General features: G+C 42.4%; 1 protein-coding gene across 6 annotated transcripts in view; it reads left to right on the forward strand.

The window, feature by feature from the left end:
* Positions 1-8,250, forward strand: part of RMND1 (required for meiotic nuclear division 1 homolog) — a 38,675-nt gene extending 30,425 nt beyond the window's left edge. For 3 of the 6 annotated variants that reach the window (XM_050949671.1, XM_050949673.1, XM_050949675.1), the window contains 3 exons: positions 419-495; positions 1,661-1,781; positions 4,067-4,331. In XM_050949671.1, coding sequence (XP_050805628.1) covers positions 419-495; positions 1,661-1,781; positions 4,067-4,306 — 438 coding nt within the window. In that variant the 3' untranslated portion in view covers positions 4,307-4,331. Of the gene's footprint in view, positions 1-418; positions 496-1,660; positions 1,782-4,066; positions 4,332-7,415; positions 7,533-7,887 lie in introns of those variants that run through there. The other 3 variants (XM_050949670.1, XM_050949669.1, XM_050949674.1) reach the window with 3 other exon arrangements.
* Positions 8,251-20,587: the final 12,337 nt, after the last annotated feature.

The raw sequence follows: 20,587 nt of genomic DNA on the forward strand, positions 1-20,587 counted from the left end.
ACAAAACAAAATAAAAGGGAATAAGTGGTCCATTTTCAGCCTGGCTAAAGTTTAACAAGGGGTGTTCCAAGGGTCTGTGTTAGCAGTGGTGGTGTTTAATATATTGATCAATGATCTAGAAAAAGGTTGACCAGTTGGATGTGACACAACAGGTTACCAAAGTATTTAGATAAATCAAGACTATAGAAGACTAAGGATCCCCAGAGTTACCTAACAATGCAAGGTGAATGGGCAGTAGAGTAGCAGGTGAAATTCAGTATTGATAAATGTGCAGTAGTGCACATTAGAAGGAATAGTTTGAACAATTGGTACAATGCTCAGGGTGTAGGACTCATGATTTTTTTTTTTACCAAACTTAAATAAAATAAGCAGTTATGGAATGTCTTTGGCTAACGATTTATCACTAACTTCTCTGCAGATATTAAAATCAAGAAAAAATGTGAAACTTTCTCATGCTGATGTAATGCAGAAAATTGGGGAACTCTTTGCCTTACGGTAAACTTTTTTTTTTTAAGGGCTCACTGCCTATCATTTCAAAGAGTATATTAATAGATTCTTAGAGCCCAGCACCAGAAAGAAAGAACCTTTGTGACCCGTGATTAAAAGACTGGCAAACATCCTTATAGTGATAATTTCAAGGAGCCCAATTTATTTACTGTAACAAAGAGAAGGGGAAGGGATAATTTGAACCCAATTTATAAGAGTCTACATGGGGAACAAACATTCAATAATGGGCTCTTCAGTCTAGCAGAGAAAAGTATAACAATCCAGTGCCTGGAAGGTGAAGCTAGACAAATTCAGACTGGAAATAAGGCATACTTTTTGAACAGTGCGGCTAATTAGCCATTGGAACAGTTTAGCAAAGGTTATGGTTGATTCTCCATCACTGGCCATTTTTAAATCAAGATCTGAGGAGTTTTACCGTGATAAAAATGATTCCTTTGTTGTGACCCTCTCACGAATCACATAAGTTTGATTGTAATAAACATTACTATATATGTCCCATACAACTTAAATTTAATAAGCTAACAGGTGGAAGGGGAAAAAAGGGCTGTGAAGACACAGAGCTATGATATGAACACTACCTGCTAAGGCTCTGGATTTCATATCCACACCTAGAAGAGCCTTTTGCCAGTGGGCTGGAGGAAACTATTGTTAGTGATCCTCATAACCAGCATTCAATATTTGTTTTGTGCTGGAGGTGGGAGACATTACAAAGTAACTTTGATGTTGTGACAAAAGGCCTGGCATGGGAAGGTGCTTCCCACTCAAGTCTGTTGCTGTAGGTGCTCAGCACCTCAGGCCTAAGCAATCTGTCACAATAAGTTTGTTTATTTCAAAACCATCTGTCTATACTGATATTGTTGTATAGCAAAAAGTGACTCATTCATGAGGGTCTAATGACTTTCAGTATTCTCAGAACAACCAATTTAAGCAATTATTACTGTTAAGCATTAGTCTCCTGTCCCCAGATTTGTATTTTCTATAGGGAATAAGGGGAAATACTTCATACAGGTAAAGCTGATGTTTTTAAAATAAACACTGTAGAAATTGGTAGGAAACTGAATAAACTTTAATCATTGCTTTGAAATAGCACTATAAATATTTGAACCTTAAATTGCCAAAAGAAGTTTGAACTACCATAACCATCCCTCTTTAGGCACTGTATAAATCTGAGTTCAGACCTGCTGATAACTCCTGACTTCTACTGGGACAGAGAAAACCTTGAAGAGCTTTATGACAAAACCTGTCAGTTTCTCAGCATTAATCGCAGAGTTAAGGTAAGTTTCTCGCAAGTAGGAGGTTCTCCCTCACCCATAACAAGTCTTTGTAACTCCATGAGAACATAAGAATGGCCATACTGAGTCAGACCAAGGGTCCATCTAGCCCAGTATCCTGTCTTCCTACAGTGGCCAATGCCAGGTGCCCCAGAGGGAATGAACAGAACAGGTAATCATCAAGTGATCCATCCCCCGTTGGCCATTCCCAGCTTCTGGCAAACAGAGGCTACAGACACCATCCCTGCCCATCTTGGCTAATAGCCATTGATGGACCTATCCTCCATGAATTTATCTAGTTCTTTTTTGAACCCACTTATAGTCTTGGCTTCAACAACATTTTCTGGCAAAGAATTCCACTAGTTGACTGTGCGTTATGTGAAGAAATATTTCTTGTTTTAAACCTGCTGCCTATTAGTTTCATTTGGTGACCCCCTAGTTCGTGTTATGAGAAGGAGTAAATAACACTTCCTTTTTTACTTTCTCCACACCAGTCATGATTTTATAGATCTTTATGATATCCCCCCTTAGTTGTCTCTTTTCTAAGCTCAAAAGTTCGAGTCTTATTAATCGCTCCTCATACAGAAGCCATTTCATACCCCTAATCATTTTTGTTGCCCTTTTCTGAACCTTTTCCAATTCCAATATATCTTTTTTGAGATGGGGTGACCACATCTGCATGCAGTATTCAAGATGTGTTCAAGTGTACCAAGGATTTTTATAGAGGCAATGTGACATTTTCTGTCTTCTTATCTATCCCTTTCTTAATGATGCCCAACATTCTGTTCACTTTTTTAACTGTTGCTGCAGATTGGGTGGATGTTTTCAGAGAACTATCCACAATGATTTCAAGATCTCTTTCTTGAGTGATAACAGCTAATTTAGACCCCATCATTTTATATGGATAGTTGGGATTATGTTTTGCAATGTGCATTACTTTGCATTTATCAACATTGAATTTCATCTGCCATTTTGTTGCCTAGTCACCCAGTTTTGAGAGATCCTTTTGTAGCTCTTCGCAGTCTGCCTGGGACTTAACTCTCTTGGGTAGTTTTGTATCATCTGCAAATTTTGCCACCTCACAGTTTACCCCTTTTTCCAGATCATTTGCGAATATGTTGAACAGGACTGGTCCCAGTACAGACCCCTGGGGGACACCACTATTTACCTCTCTCCATTCTGAAAACTGACCATTTATTCCTACCCTTTGTTTCCCATCTTCTAACCGGTTACCAATCCATGAGAGGACCTTCCCTCTTATCCTATAACAGACTCTGGTTAGTCTTCTGCTGAGCAAGACTACTCCATAAGTTGTTATAAATTTGACTCTGTCCAGTGAAGCAGAGATTGAGAGTGTGACCTGGATTTTTTAATGGTTTTTAACTCTTAATTAATAAAAGTTCAATATTATTTACTGCAAAGAAGATATTTTATACAAAATAATAGGGGCCTGTAAGTTGCATCCTCTTCTATAAGTTTTTTATTTGCATTTTTTCTGTGACAGATTCATGATACTTCCCCATTTTTGGCCATGACAAACAGCTAACCTTTATCATTCCGGCTTACATGTAAAGAGTATTTTTTCAAGCCTTTAAATAAAGTTTAAATTTTAACAAGAAGAGCTTTTCTTTTGTCCTAAAATACCAAACAATATGTAAAGAAGCAAATTAATTTTTTTTCTTCTGCTTGTGGAGTTTTTTTTTATCAAGTAAAAGTGTTTTAAAGAAACAGAGGAGTTAAAAGGCCACTGAGGTGTGAAGCAATCTTTTTAGCTACCTCAAACAAGGTTCCTGTGACACCTTAATCAATTGGTAGAATGAGCTGTAGTAAAACGAACATGCTGCTTAGGCCTTGTCTATACTACTGAGTTTTGTCGACACAAGTTATGCTGATGATCGAAAACTGGTATTATTACATTGCTTGTGCATGTTCACATAATGCTCCTTCTGTCGGCAGAGCATGTCCATAGTTGGCGCACTGTGGTGGGTAGCTATCCCACTGTGCAACATGTCACCTTCTTCAGCTAGGAGTTATGAGCTCAGTGTCTTGTGGTTCAGTTCCATGGGCTTCCGAATGCATTTTGTGGCATTTTTCAATGGCCCCAGTTTACTGTGTGCCTGCTATCTCTGTCTCAAAGGATGGATCCTGCACTGCTCTCTACTGTTGTGGTCACTGTCATGAACACATTGTGGCTGGTCATTCAGTATATCATGAACAGGAATCAGAGGTGCCTGACCTGCTGTGTGCCATGGAAAGAAACATCATCAGATTATTTTTGGCATTCACAGAGCAGCTGCACACGGTGGACTGTTGCTTTTGGGCTCGGGAAACAAGCACTGAATGTTAGGATCACATCATTATGCAGGTCTGGGATGACAAGCAGTAGCTGCAGAACTTTTGGATGTGGAAAGCAACCTGGAACTGTACGTGGAGCTCGCCTCAGCACTGCGGCACAAGGACACCAAAATGAGACCTGTGCTCTCGGTGGAGAAATGCGTGGCAATTGCCGTGTGGAAGCTGGTAACTAGATGGTCACGAATCAGTTTGAAGTCGGTAAGTCCACCGTTAAGAGTTGCAGTAATGCAAGCGTGCAGGGCCATTAATTGCATCCTGCTACAAAGGACTGTGACTCTTGGGAATGTGCGTGAAATAGTGGTTACTTTGCAGCAATGGGATTCCCTAACTGCGGTGGGACATGTTGTGATCGAGTACATCAATAGAAGGGGGACTTCTCTGTGATATTGCAGGAGCTTGTGGATCACCGTGGGCGTTTCACTGACATCAACGTGGGGTAATCTGAGACAGTGCATGACACACACATCTTCAGAAACACTGGCCTATACAGAAAGCTGCAAGCAGGGACTTTCTTTCCAGATCAGAAGATTCCAGTGGGGGACATTGGAATGCCCATAGTGATCCTGGGAGACCCAGCGTACCCCTTACTTGCATGGCTCACAAAGCCTTACCCTGGAAACCTGGACAGCAACAAGGAGCACTTCAACAATAGGCCGAGCAGGTGCAGAATGACCATAGAATGTGCCTTTGGCAGATTAAAAGCATGCTGATGCTGTCTTTATGGTAGGTTAGACCTCAGTGAGAAACCAGAAGTCAACTACTGTTAATCTCAGTGGAAGTTACAGGCTCCTAATCCCAATCGTTGACGGTCACAGAAGGAAAAAAAAAAACATGACTGAGATACAACAGAAAATTAAACCAGAGTCTTTTAATATTAGAAGTCTGAATTCTTGAGATACTTAAAGTACTTACCATTTCAGGGACCTTGTTTTTCCAACAGCATTGGTTGTGACATAAAAGGAGTTTTAGTGGACACCAAAGGGTAAGAATGGTGTTGAGTCCTGTGATAAAGAGCTGGGTATCTTTTCTCAACCATAAACTCTGTTACACAGCTGCTTAAGTAAAAAGACAGTGACAAAGTCAAGACAGGTTTCACTGTGTGAATACTGAATAGGCTAGATGCATACATTGTGGGTGATAGGGAAACTCTGAAGTTACAGAAGTCTCCTTCCTCCAAAATTGTTTTGGAAGGCAATACCTCACCTTGCTCCAGTAAATCACTCAGTTCACTGTTCTCGGTACTGCCCTGAACTGCATCAGCAGACGGACTAACCCAAAGATGCGTCACAGGCATTGCCGTATTGCTTACTTAATCTTTGACCTATTAATCTGTTTAAAAGTTTCTGGCTATGATGGACCTGATAGTATTTGGGGATGGTGGGGAGCTAAAGGAAGTTATATCTATCTAATGGTGGGATGTTCAGAGTCTTAAATAGTTAGTGTTTGTAAAGCACTCCGAGGACTTTGGATGAAAGGTGCTGTAAAATGGGTCGAGCTCATTCTATGAGAGTGCAAGCTACATCAATAGTGTTCCTCAGTGATGTCTCAATATTGGACATTTGCAAGGCTGACGTGGTCATCAATACATATGTTTTCAAATCATTCTGCCATTACCACATCATCCAAAGCAGATGCAAATGTTAGTGGGCCAGTCCTGCAGTCTTTGTTTAGATCAGGGGTGCCCAACCTATGTCCCAAGGCCATACACAGTCCACAAGAACGTTTCATAAGGCCCAAGGCCTGCTTCAACACAATATGCTAATGGCCGATTCATTACTGTTCTTTTTCCCTGTGTACTCTAATTCATCTGATACACATTTTATGCACTGATTTCTTTGTTTTTTAAATAGACAATATTGTATATAGGGTGTTTCTATCTAAATAAATATGAAACAAGCTGAACTTAAAATATAAATCAATACACGTCCCTTTAAATCTTATTAAAATATGTAGAATCTATTTGGCCACACAAGGTTGTGCTTAAGTTTATGTAGCACTCGTGTGATAAGACTGGGCACCACTGGTTTAGATAAACTGAGCCCTACCTCCTGAGGTGGGTACTGCTTGAGTCACGTAAGTTGAATACACAGCTGCATCTCCTTGAAGAAGAAGGAACGGTTACTTAATGTAAATGCTTCCTTGAGATGTGATGCAGACATGTATTCCACAATCCCCCACCCCATCCCTTCTGTATCAGAGTCTAGTCTCTGGGCATTCAGGTGTGAATGAACTGAGAGGGTCGAGGTGGCATTGCCTCATATAGCCAAGGGAGGGGCTGTGGGCATGAGGTACCAGTGCTGCCTGCTTTGGGTAACACTAGGCAAAATTCTTTGGCCTTGGTATGGTGGGTGTGCACTCACCTAAGTGGAATACACATCTGCATCACATCTTGAAGACACTCAGTTACACTGAGTAACGGTTCCTCATTTTCTGTATAAACCAGGGAAATGTTAACAAAAGTGCTTCAGATGATCACTTGTCACAGTGTCATTTGGGGCAAGTGGCAGGTTCTGAAGGTAGTAAGAGCTCAAACCAATTGGGCTTTTTGAGTTCAAAACAACTTCTTTCATTTCCCCTGGAATCCAATTGTAGGGCATTGGTGGCCGTGTGGCATTTTCCTGAGTTCAGTGCTAGTCATATAAAACAGGCTTTGCCTTTTTAAAAGTTGATATGAATACTTATAAAATCACAGCTTTTTTTTTTAATTCCAGCTGTTTATCTTACCACTATTACAATGTGCTTGCTGGCTTTACATCACACAGATTCAGAGGTCTCGAGCATTCAATTTTTCCAGTAACTCAAAATGCCTATTAAACAATTAGTTGAAGCACTGAGAGAAACCACCCCTTCAATTTGGTTGAACGGTAAAGATTTTTTTTTTAATGGACTGTCTGAGTACCCACATGAGCTGTGCTTCCTTACTTAATTTCTTGTATTTTTAGGGTTTAGACTACATGACCTATTAATTTTATTCATCTTGGCTCCTATGAACATGTATTTTTACTGGACATTATTCATCCTTATTATGAACTGACAGACTAGCTTCAAGGTGTTTTCATTAAAAACCTTGCTACTGTGTGTATGTGGAGTACCACAAGAGGCTGTGCTGTATACTTTTGCACAGTGAAAAATCTATATCAGCCTGGAAACCAAACAATCATGTTTAAGTTAGATAATTTCTGTGTTTGGTTAGCTTTCCTTAATGATTTTTTTAGAATTTGTTTAACTCAGGCTTTCTGCAAATGCAAACTCTTCAACAGAAAACATATGTTTTTGCTGCAGGTAATGAATGAGAAACTTCAGCACTGCATGGAGCTGACGGACCTGATGCGAAATCACCTGAATGAAAAACGTGCCCTGCGCTTGGAATGGATGATAGTCATACTCATCACTATAGAGGTTAGTTTGGTGTTCGGTTGCCACGCTTTTACTCATCACTCTGCGGAAGAAAATTAAATAATGAAAATATTATGATGCAGGAGTCACCCACTGTTGCAGGTGTAAGCAGCTGTATGTTTTAGATGGCATGATTTGAAATATCGTGGAATAGTTTATGCTTATGTAGCCTGTATGTGGGAATAAGTCTTCAGTTTTGGTTATTTCATGTATCATCACTGAGCCTTTTCTTTTGGTTTGCAGCTATCTATAGTCCATCTCTTCAGATTATTTCGTTTACTGTTTACCTTTTTTGTAGTATTAAAGAGAACTTGTACTGTGCAACTCCTTATTAATACTTGTATTCATTACTGTGCAGGTCATGTTTGAACTTGCCCGAGTAGTTTTCTGACCATGGCAGAAGCTAAGAACATCTGAGAAAAGTATGACAGGACCATATTCAGAACAGAAAAAAGTTCCTTGCTCCCACCTCTTTATTTTCTGTATACTTCTGGAAAATGCTGTAATTATCTTACTAAATGAATGTATTTATGTATAAATAAATGTACATGTGTTCAAATAAACTGTGAACTTAGTGAATAAATTGTAAGTTAGGTTCAGCACTACTGGACAACTGATCTTTTGATATAACACTAATCTATAGGATTTATGCATTTTAAGTGACGTTTCTGCAGTGAGTAGGAAATGCTGTGTGTCAATAAATGTCTCCAATGTGACATTAGTTTTGTCTCAGTCATCATGGAGGGGACTGACTCAGCCTGTTCTGGTCCATGGATACCAAAGTCCTTGCTGCTGCCCCTGCTTCCTCTTCCCCCCCGCTCCCCCCCCCCCCGCCGTACTGAAGTTTTTGCTGCCTGCTCCCTTTGAGCACTGAAAAGATATTGATACACCTACTCCCTCGTTTCCATTTTTGGTGAAAGCTTGTCTTCCTTTCACATTTTGTTGCTTGAAATGTCTAGAAGACATTCTGGATGTTTGATCTGTCAGACCTTCACCCCAGGAACCCACAACTGCAACCACTTCTGCTTAAGAAAGCCCTTGAGGCCAGACCCTTTGGATCCATTCAGACTTTGGTTCAAAGGTCTAAAGAGTCAGCCTCAGCCCCAGTGGTCCCTGTCAATTCCAAAGGGATCCAAGCAGCTGCAGCCCCTATCAGGGACAGACTTGGTTCCTGCGGCTCCTACAGTCAAGCCCCTGAACAATACAAGGCTGAACCAAGAAGCATGTGGTTGGATCCCAATGCCCTGGTTCTGGTAGAAAGGTCAATGTTCAGTTTGGCCACCCTTGCCAGTACCAAACCTCGTACCTCACAGCAATCTGATCCTGACGTAATCCCTGCAGCTGCAGGACATGGGTCAGTTCCAACTGCCTCTTCCAGATCTTGGAAGATGGATTTAAGCAGTGCCTTTGAACTAGAGTTGTCAATGCCTTTGGTTTCAGGTGCTGTGGCACTGAGGAAAAAGCACAGGAGCAAGACAGCCAATGTTAGCAGTGCTGGTTCCTTTGCATCAGAGCTATCAGATCCATACAATTCAGATGGAGTTATAGCTGCAAAGTGGAGACATGTTTCACCCCCAGCTTCAGTAATGAAAAAGATGAGCCCATGTATCATTGGATACAATGTTGTCCAAATCTTCAGATCTGCTGTCATTTCCTGATGCAGTTTCTGTGTCAGTCTGGTTACCTCCTTGGTTCCAGAAAGTTGTTACTGTGGCAAGCAGTCCAAGTCCACCTTTCGGCTCTGGTCCATGCTTTGGATCCAGGTTTGAAGCACACAGCACTTAAACCAGGGGTTCTCAAACGGGGGGTCGGGACCCCTTGGGGTCACGAGGTTATTACCTGGGGGATCGCGAGCTGTCAGTCTCCACCCCAAACCCTACTTTGTCTCCAGCATTTATAATGGTGTTAAATATATTAAAAAGTGTTTTTAATTTATTAGGGGGTCACATTCAGAGACTAGCTATGTGAAAGGGGTCACCAGTACAAAAGTTTGAGAACCAGTGGGGCATGTAGCCTCAGTTCCAGGGTAGTCATCTTCATCTCCTGTTAGTAAGATGAGACCACATCCAGTTGCTGGATCTTCCCTGGAACACTTTCTGATTCCCTCTGATTCTTCACACTGAGTTGGTTCTCCATTCCTCTCTCTGGATCCATTTCTATGCTCAGTACACTCTCCAGACCTGGATCTCTCCAGGAGGAGGACAGAGGAAAAATACACCTCTACCTTGATATAACGTGACCCAATATAACACAAATTTGGATATAACACGGTAAAGCAGTGCTCCAGAGGGGGAGGCGGGGCTGCGCACTCCGGTGGATCAAAGCAAGTTCAATATAACGTGGTTTCACCTATAACACGGTAAGATTTTTTGGCTCCCAAGGACAGCGTTATATCGAGGTAGAGGTGTACAAAGAACTGGAGCGAGGTTCGGACCACTCTTTGGGCCACCCCAGTCGGGATGGTCCTGACTCTCAGTTGTTGGGGAGACTGGCAGTCTTGGGGCCTTATTGGGGGCCACCTCAGGATCTCTTCACTTATTCTCCGCATGGGTGGAGAGGTGATGTTTCATCTGAAAAGCCCAAAGATCCTGAAGTCTGACTCCCGGATCCATTGATGCTACAATGATAGCTAATGCTCTTTCTGAGGATGATGAAATAGTGAACTCCTATCTTTTAACAGGAGCATTTAGAGCAGGGGTTCTCCCAAGAAAATTTTTGTTGGTCTCAGATAGGCATCATATTGAATTCAGTAAAAGGGAGAGCTAAGTTGCCCTACACTGAGGGTAAGAGTCGTCTTGGGTACATGGCAGCCACTACCTATGTGACAACCCAGCTAACCATGAGACTTATACAGCAATGGATGGCTCAGCATGTCTACACTCCAGGTTGGGACAGTCTTCAGTTATTGATCACCATGTCTCAGAACGTTATAATCTCGCACTTTCTCTGTATGCAGGCCATACTAGTTAACTCTAGATAGTAGCAGTTTCTAGTTGACTGTTTTCTAAAGTATGCAGGCATGGATGCAGAGGAAGTCTGATTCTCCTATAGTTGCCTCCATTCCTTGTGTTCTGGAATACTTAGAGAACCCCTGGCTTTTTAGGTAAGTTAATTCATCTTTAAATGTCCGTTTGACAGCCCTCTCTGCCTATCATACCTTACTTGATGGTAGATTGCTATTTGTTCATGTCTTGGTTGCAAAGTTTATGAAAGGTATAACAAAAGTGTATCTTCATGTTAGATGCTCTGTCCCTTCTTGGAACCCTCAATTTGGTTTTGCCCACATTGGTAAAAGTCTCCGAGCCAGCAGTTGAGTGTTTAATCATCTCTCTAATCTAATCTATCTATCTATCAAAACAGCCCTCATTATTGTTATTACATCAGCCAGGAGAGTGCGTAAACAGAATGCACTAATGGCTGATCCACCTTTTACTTTTTTTCATAAGGACAAGGTCCTTTCATAGTGAAGGTGGTGTCTGATTTTCTCATTAGTCTACTAATTTACCATTTTTCCCCCTTGACCACATACTAATAAAGGAGAATCTGTTTTCTATACATTGTATGCTAGAAGGGCTCTTGCCTATTGTTCTAACAGAACTAAAAGTTTTTGTAAAACATCTAAACTGTTAGTTTTGTATGCTAAAACCACCACGGGGCGCACAGTTTCTTCCCAGACTATTTCCTGGTGGCTTAAGCGATGTATTTGTCACAGGCTAGCAAAAATTTGTGTACATGCTTCAATTTGACCAGATTCCTGTAGAGCTGTGCCTACCTCCTTCACTAGTGTGAGGCAGATACCACTTGCTAAGATCTGCAGAGTTTTAACCTGGACTTTGGTACACACCTTCAGCAAGCACTATGCTCTGCATTTGGCTTTCAGAGCGGGCACAAGGAGGTGCTTTATTCAACTAGGACTGTGGCCCTAGCCTCTGTTTGCCAGAAGCTGGTGTGAAAGTAGAATGAATTATATTGTGAAAATAGAAAGGATTAAAGAAATGCTGTCTGTACCTTTAAGCAAAACTGTTGGAATGCTGCAATCCAGGTGACAGGAATACAGACATTCACATAGAACAATTGCACCATTTAAGGGCAATTGGTGAAGTATTAGCCTCAAATCCATAAGAGTTAGTAAGGAAGTAGGATATGCATGCTGTGCCCCAGGTGAATTTTACAGTTTTGCTTTCTTTGTCCCTTTGTCTAATTCCCGCTCTTTTATCTGTATAAATAAGATAGTTTGTGCCTTGCATGGTTCTCGCATATTCTGAATGCTATTGGCAGAGCGCTGTGCTAATAAAACAGAGTGGTCTGACAAATTGTGAGTCCTGATTCTAACTTTGACACTGGGAAGGAGCAATGAGCTGGATCACTTAACAATTACCTGTTGTGTTCACTCCTTCAGGGGCACCTGGCACTGGCCCTGTCGGAAGACAGGATACTGGGCTAGATGGACCTTTGATCTGACCCTGTACAGCCATTCTTATGTTCTATGACTCTTTCTTCCTCTAGATTAGCTTCAGCACTGCTTATCAATCTTTCCCATGAGTCCTGTAACTGGACTCCAACCTGTCTCTGCATCTTCACACTTCCCACCTCTCCTCCTCTAGTGCATGTTCTTGAGTCTGGGTGGTGGTGGAAAAAATGGACGTCGGAGGGCACTATCGCTCCCTATTTAGCGTTGCCCCCAGTACAACGGGATGGGAGGGATAGGGGTACTAGCTGACATTGCTAGAATAGGGTTCTACCACAAGGTGATGTAGTATCCCTTAAATGTGAATATGCCAAACCATCTTGAAGAACTCCAGTTACAGAGACGTAAGCTTCACTTTTCCTTTCTGGCTCTTCAATCTGCAAATCACCATTCCAAAACACTGCTATGATTCCTTCATTTTTGCCTCTACCGAATGGGGTCTTTTCATTAATTTAGTCTCCCTAAAGCCCTACTATCTAAATCTGTATTGAGAATCCACAGGCATAATCTTATTCCAGATAGTGGGATCATATCACCTCAGATTCACCAGCATTTTTAAACCTAAAGTTATCCTCATTTACTGAATTATCCCTGTCCCATTTTTAATCTTTACCCATGCTTGTTTACTCATTCCTTCTCTTGACTTCTTGCTGCCATACATATACTGGTGTGAAACAAGTCTTCTGGGAACTGGACTGAAATTATTCTTTCCACATAACCCATCCAACTACTATCAACTAGTAAAAGCTTTGGGGGCAGGACTAAATTTAGGCTGGAATCAAACTGATAAAAACTACTGCGAAAAGCACTCCTTTGCAATCCTCTATGCTCTCTCTAAAGCAGTGTTTCTTAACCTGGGTGTGGGCTTCTCTGGGAGGATGCCAGGCTAGTCCAACGGGCAGGGAAAGCTGTATGACATTAGATCCACTCTTCTGCCCTACTAAGAATATACTCCCATGGTTCCAGATAAGGCACTGGCATCCCTGCCTTCTGGGAAGTTTTTCTATCCCATCCCCTTTGCACAACAGTACAGTAGTCACCCACTCACAGTGAATTTGCAGTAGTTATTTTTAAATGTAATTTTCTGTTTTGTTAAAAAAACAAAAAATTGAAGAAAAAATATTATATGGAACCATATTAAACTCTTAACATGGGTCATCAGCAAGATTCAGATTGTTAGATGCACAAGCACATCTTCTGCTACTTGAACTAAGGGAGTAATAGGAAGCGCTTATCTTCTGTGTAGCTCTTCTACTAGAAAGGAGGGGACAAACCTTGCCAGTTAATTTCACAGCTAGCTGCTAGAGAACACATGAATGGTAAAATTTGGGATTCCTGGGTTCCATTCCAGGCTCTGAAGGGAAGTGTTTACTGGTTACAGATCATTCCTGCCTCTGCTGCCCCCTCAGCTCTTGTTCCCATCGTACCTGTCCTATCCTTTTCCTGCTCCCATCCTCTGCTCCTGTCCTTATCTCCCCCCACTTCTGCCCTTCCCCAACTCCTGCTCCCCTGTCAATCTTCTCCCACAGCACGTCTGTGCTCCTATCCTTCCTCACTCCCACCCATCTCCTTAGCTGCATCTCTCCTATCTTCTGCCTCTGCCCCTGTTCACAGGGCCGGCTTTAGGCCGATTCGACCAATTCCAGTGAATTGGGCCCCGCGCCTTAGGCACTTCTTTTTTTTTAAACTTACCCTGGTCCCCAGCTGCGGTCTGCTCCGGGGTCTTCCATGGTCCCGCTCCTTTGAGCAAAGCGCCGGCGGGAGCACGGCACGGCCCCGCTCTCCCAACTAGAGCGGCGGGGCTTGCCGCGCTCCGGCCGGGGCTCCAGCCGGGAGAGCGGGGCGGCGGGGCTTTGCCGCTCTCCGGCCGGGAGAGCGAGGCCGCAGGGCTTGCCACGCTCCAGCCAGAGTGCGGCAAGCCTGGTGGCTCCGGCTGGAGAGCAGCAAGCCCCCCCCCCGACCCCAGCTGGAGCTCTGGGCCCTTTAAATAGCTCCCAGAGCCCTGGGGCAGTGAGGGGCTCCAAGGGCTATTTAAAGGGCCCGGGGCTCCAGCTGCCTTTGCCACCCCAGTCCTTTAAATAGCTGCCAGAACCCCGCCTCCCCCATGCATTCCCCAGCGCTCCCGCGGTTATTTAAAAGGTCCAGGGCAGGTAGAAGGGGGTTTGGGGGCTACTTAAAGGGCTGGGGTTCCAGCTGCCTCTGCTGCACCCCCTGACCTGCCCACACCAGTCCGGCCCCCCCCACCTGCAGCCAGCTCTGCACCCCTTGCCCACAGCCAGCCCCTGCCAAACCCCCTGTCCTGTCTCCAGCCAACCCCTGCCACACACACCTGCAGCCCTGCCCAAAGCCAGCCAGCCCCACACACACTGCTGCCCGCACCAGCCCTGCACACCCTGTCCAGCCCGCACCCTCTGCCCTGTCTCCAGTCAACCCGCTGCACTCCACTGCCTGAAGCCAGCCAGTTCCACACTCCGCTGTCTCCAGACCTGCAAACCCCTGCTGCACCCCCGTGGCCCTGCCTGAAGCCAGCACGCCCCACACCCCTTGCCCTGCCTGCAGCCAGACCCTACCTCCAGCCAGCCCCATGTCCACTGCTGCCCTGCAGTTTCCAAGGCAGTAACCCTGCACACCTGCTTCAATGAGGGGGGCAGGGAGCAGCTGGGACCAATACATGTGCACACCCCCAGGGAGTGGCGGGAACCCACACGTGAAATGGCAGTCATTAATAGCCAATCAACAGCATATATGACGCAATGTAAATAATACATAATTTTATTATTCATATAGTTATGGAAAGTAAATAATACATGAAAGAAATGAAAGGCTTTTTTTTTCCACTTTTTTTTTTTAAGTCATCCCTGCCAGGGCCCTGCCAGAAATGTTTGAATTGGGCCCCACACTTCCTAAAGCCGGCCCTGCCTGTTCACAGCCCTGCATCTTTCCCCTCCCTCTGCTCTTTCCCCTATGCCCTTCCACACTGCAGGAGGACCAGCAAGGATAGCTCTGAGAACTCAGAAATATACAGTCTACCTTTCCTCAATTTCTGTGCCCAGCACCACAGGAGCCCCTAAGATTCATTACTCAAGAATGACAGGTTGTGATGAGAGAAGTACAAACTAAACTAGAAACTTGATCATAAAACATTTTAAATAGATTTCCACACAATCAGCAAGGATGCTGAGATCTCTTCTGAAGAAAACATACACATAAAAGAAAAAAAATCTACAGTGCAACCTACACAAACACCATCCATATATGTGCAACCACTCTAAAATTATTCCAGAAATCTCCAGAATATTTTTTAGGAAGCAACCAATTTTTGCTGGTCTCTAGAGAAGAAAAGTGTGAAATCTCACACTCCAAGAATTAAGACTGTGCACACAACCCCCGTGGCTAACCTTTACAAGTTGAAAGTTTCCATCATGCAAGTTCTCCTACAAGAGCTAATTAAGATGAATCAACACCACCAAATTTTAAAAAGTCTCTGTGTTTTTTTCCCCACCCTGTTGTTATAAGAAACTGAAAATTGCCTATAAATGATTAAACTGGTTTCTTCAGTTTACTTTAGGCTTTTGATAGTTCTCTTCCAGACATGTTCAGTGTTTCCTCTGTTGTTTATGTGGCTCTTTCAAAGAGCAACTGGGCAGGAACAATTTGATTGTAAAATGATAGCAATTGGCAAGTATAATACCTGAAAGTACTTTGTTTTTAAATACTAACTAGATTTCAAGTAGCTGTTGACCAGTTAAGCTACTCAAACTGGTTTTGCACATGCACAGTATCCCATTAATTGTAAATGTATGATGGAGGAAACTGCAATACTGTAAACACTTCTCAATGCTATTCAGATAAGCAGGTGTGATTTTGAGCTTTTTCCACTGAAGAATTCAGTACTTGCATAAGCTCTTTACTATACAAGTATGGAAGCACTCAGTAAAGGCAGTAGTATTTTTTTTAGTATATTAATTTGTTCCCTCTCTTACAAGAAGTATACAATCATTCACATTGATGTATAATATAGTAGCTTTCTGAAAAATGTCATAGTCAGGAGTGTACAGTCATATTCTGAGTCTGAGTACAGTGAGAGAAAGTTGGGCTCAAATATGAAGCTAAACTGGGAAGGAGGCTGAATCTGGAGATGGGAGACCTGCATTCCAATTCTCCAGTCTTCCACTTGACACAGGATATAGGAGAGGTGGTTTAAGCTACTTCCGTACTTGATGTATTCTCAGATTCAGGTACTCTGGCTGCAACAGCCACATAGGCTGTTCACCGAACTGAGGCTAGTACATTCCAGTAACACTTTCAAGGGAAGGAGGAAAGATGCAACACCTTTCCATTATTACCTGGAAATACACAAGCTATAATCTACGCAGAACTACTACCACTCATCACATAGGATAAGTACGAAATCCATTTGCTTCTAATGGGCCACGGTTTATTGTTGAAAGAGATACAACTGTCCTGTCTGAGTGGAAAAGAAATATTGTGAACAGCAGGAAGGCAAGTGGTTATTCAGGGCACTATTTTAGGTTTAAATGGTGCCAGACATTTCTTGAGGCACCCCTGGAAACAATAATTAGCATCAGTCAGCCTGAACTGGATTAAAGTCAATAGGACCATCAGATTACAGATACACCACAGCAGGCTCAAGGCTGGCACTGAGCGCTGTGCTGTAGTCTCATAGTTTAGTGTTAGTACCAATTATTACATTTACCAAAAATAAAAAATTAACTTGAGAGGTTTGGGTGTCTAGTCCAGACTTCTCCCACTGCTAAACTGAATTCTTACTTGCATGCATTAACGATGGGATTAATGTGCATCTTCATCAGCCCACCAGCACCTGTACCACCATTGGTGTCCACTCATCTAAATCGTAGTATGCGGTACTTGTAGTATATCTTTTATCTGGGTGCAGGATACTTGGCAGGACAGAATAAGGTCTACTGTTATGATTAGGTTAGAGCCTGTAGCCCAGGAGTAGGCAACCTGTGGCACACGAGCTCATTTTCGGTGGCACTCACACTGCCCGGGTCCTGGCCACCAGTCCAGGGGTCTCTGCATTTTAATTTAATTTTAAATGAAGCTTTTAAAATCTTATTTACTTTACATACAACAATGGTTTAGTTATATATTGTAGACTTATAGAAAGAGACCTTCTAAAAATGTTACAATGTATTACTGGCACACGAAACTTTAGAGTGAATGAATGAAGAGTCGACACACCACTTCTGAAAGGTTGCCGACCCCTCCTGTAGCCCATGGTCACATGAATAGTCATTTCTGTTCTCAAGTCCTGTACTCAAATAAATAAGATTGCAGGATCAGGCCAGTATTTTAGTCAGTTTGATTGTGCCTGTCAAAAGTTGTACAAGGAAAGTAAAACTATTTTATTCATCTAGTATTCAATAACAAAAGAGAAGAAATCTGCTTTTAGAAATACCATATGGCTCCGATTCAAATGAGAATCTTTCCATTGACTGATGGGCTTTGATCAGACCAAGGGTCATTTTACATCAAGATGTCAGATTACTATTGATTTAGAAAATGTTATGAACTGAAGTTTACAGTGGTTTATAAACTGTTGATGAAATTCTAACTATTAAATATAATTATTTACATTTTCTTCCAGCTTTAGAGCTTGATTCTCCTTTTATTATGCTGATGTGAATGAGTAACTCCATGGAAGCCACGGGAGTAACACCAGTATAAAACTGTTTAAATATGACACTCAAAGCCCTAGCCTTCAATTATCAAACAGAAACCTTGCCAGAAATGTATTTGTTTTCCTCTTATGAGGAGCCCATTCAGAGAATTATCTATAATCATTTCACTTTAAAATTATGATGGTTTTCTTGTTCTCAGTGAGAGTAGCATCTCTCTGTTTTGTGTGAACTCCCTAAATTCAAACATTTGGCTTATAAGATAGTTAGTTTATATTTCAAATAGTCAAATCAAGTATGAATCATTGTCAAAAAGATCACAGACCATTCTGGCAAGTAGGTCAGAAATGTTCCCATTCATTAATTAAATATGTGCTGTAGAAGCTTCTTTAAATCACACATTCATTCATGGAATCAAACTCAAAGCTGTTGCAGTCAACCACATACATACAGCTAGGGACATGATACAGTACTCTGTTTATGCACATACCAGAACATTAGTACATGTTACAGACTACCAACTTTTAAGTTTGGTGAGCAGAAAACCAACTGAAATAATTGTTTTTCTAAACTTACTGTAAAGTCTGATTTAAGATTGCTTTATAATTCAGATTTTAAAATTATTTAAATTATGGGCTAGATTCTATGGATCCAACCTGACCACACCCCTGCATACATGCAAAGACCCATTGACTTTAGTGGGAGTTCACAGAAGCTTAGAGACACATCTTGACAGATTCATTTGCAGGATCAAGCCCTCCATCAATTTAGTTCTTGCAAAATGTGATGACAGCCCTGAAAACTGCAGTTGCCTACTGTGTCTCAATCATGACTGGCTCTACAGGTGAAAAGTCTGTTTATTCTCCATTATTTGTGCACCACGTGGCCTTTTTTTATGCAGACTGCAAAAGAGTACATAGTAATGAGAACACCTATGCCCTAAGAACTGGGCTGAGACAAGTTTACCCACCATGCTACTTAACAGCCATCAGAAAATTCTCTTTATTCCATAACATGGATCAAATTCAAACAGTTGACGTGGTATTATATCCTACTCCTGTCAAACGGAAAAGCTTCCTCTGATTTTAATGACATCAGGACAAGCACCCTAGAGGGTAAAGCTTTATAACTAGTGCTGGTCAAAGATTTTTCCACCAAATTGTTTTAATGGAAAATTTGTTTTTTCAACTAACTGAAATTTTTTGGTGAAAAGCGTTTGCTTTCTGCCTTAAAACTTTTGATTTTTCATCCAAAAAACCTGAAAATGTCAGCAGAAAATCTATTTCCTGACCAACTCTATTCATAACATACACACAGAAGTATTAAAGTTCAGGTCTGGACTTGGAGACTACATAAGTACAGCAAAGGAAAATACATGTAGACCGCTGAGAAGATGGGAAACTTCCATTTCTCAGATGACTCCCCCCCCCCCGGGCTCTTTCCAAAAGGGAAAGCCCACCCTCAAGTCACAGTAATGTCTATGGCCAATTCCAAAGTATTGAAATTTGTAAATAAACAAACAAAATTCAAAGACCAAGGATCACATCAAACATCAATGTATTATGTTCAAATTTATTTATGCTGCTTTGTAATACACAAGTGTTCTGCATAATATATCAAATCTTAGTATGATGAGGTCTCACTCCAGTACTGCCTCACCCTTCCCTCCCACTAAAAGAAATGGGCATAGTCACAAGTGTAAAAGCTGCAGAGCAAACTTTTATGAAAGATTTTCTAAACTTTTAAAACTAGAAGTATTTTAAAAATACAGGCAAAGAGTATGAAGAACTAAGACATTCCAACTGCACTTATACTTGCAAAATGTTTTAACTTAATATTTTAGACTGCAGAGTTTATGTATTTGATAGTCCTATAAAACATAAAACATGTATTACCTAAATTAACCTCTTAGGGTATGTCTACATAGCAGTTAAACACCCAAGGCTGGCCTGTGTCAGCTGACTTAGGCTTGCAGGGCTCAGGCTGTACAGCTGTAAAATTGCAGTGTAGACATTTGGGCTCAGGCTGGAGTCCCGGCTTTTGGACCCTTCCCCCTAGCGGGGTCCCAGAGCTTGGACTCCAGCCCCAAGCCTGAATTTTACAGCCATGTACCCGAAGCCAAAATCAGATGACACAGGCCAGCCACAAGTATTTAACTGCTGTGTAGATGTACCTTTAAACCCCAACACTAAAGTAAAGCCTACTATACTCTGTAGTTTCTGCTTTGACGGGTCTTTGCCATCCCCTTTACAACAGATATTTCAACTTCCACATTAACCAGTGCAACCTGAGCAAGGGCACACCCACTTGCAATAGATAAAACCAACTAAATACATCTTAATGCCTTGTTTTATCACAAAAGGTGCCTGTTGCTGATGAGCGGAACCAGACCAAGACTTCACTGTGGATTCAGAAATGGTGCTGACCAGATAGTCCTTGGCTACACTTACCGTTAAACTACATCCAGCACTGGATCAGTTCTGCCCAGGGCTGACAATGGGTATTTTTAATAATGTAGACAAGGTTTAAGTGAGCACTTTAAACTGCATTCACACCCAGTTTCAAGTATAATTTTGAAGATGCCACCCTGGCAGAGAGGCACTCCTGAGCAGCACAAGGTGGTCTGACTGGCTGAGCCCTACAGAAAGAAAGTGCAGGTTCAGGGAGTTTTGGAGTATACACTGGGTGGGTGGGCACCGCACAGAGGTGGCTTTGCACTCCTCCACCCCAAGCAGGCCACTCTGGTCTGCTGTGTCTGAAACAGGCCCCCGACATGAGCCAGGCCTTGGATCCCCCTCCCCAGGAGCAAGCTGCGCCCTCAGCAGCAGGATGTGGTTAGGGCTGGGGAAAGCTGCACTTGGGCTTCACCTCCCCCGCGCCGTTTTTAAAGGGGCAGCTCCCCAACAATAACGAGCGGCAGGGGTGGC

Source organism: Gopherus flavomarginatus, chromosome 4 (genome assembly GCF_025201925.1).
Source record: "Gopherus flavomarginatus isolate rGopFla2 chromosome 4, rGopFla2.mat.asm, whole genome shotgun sequence".
Taxonomy (NCBI): domain Eukaryota; kingdom Metazoa; phylum Chordata; order Testudines; family Testudinidae; genus Gopherus; species Gopherus flavomarginatus.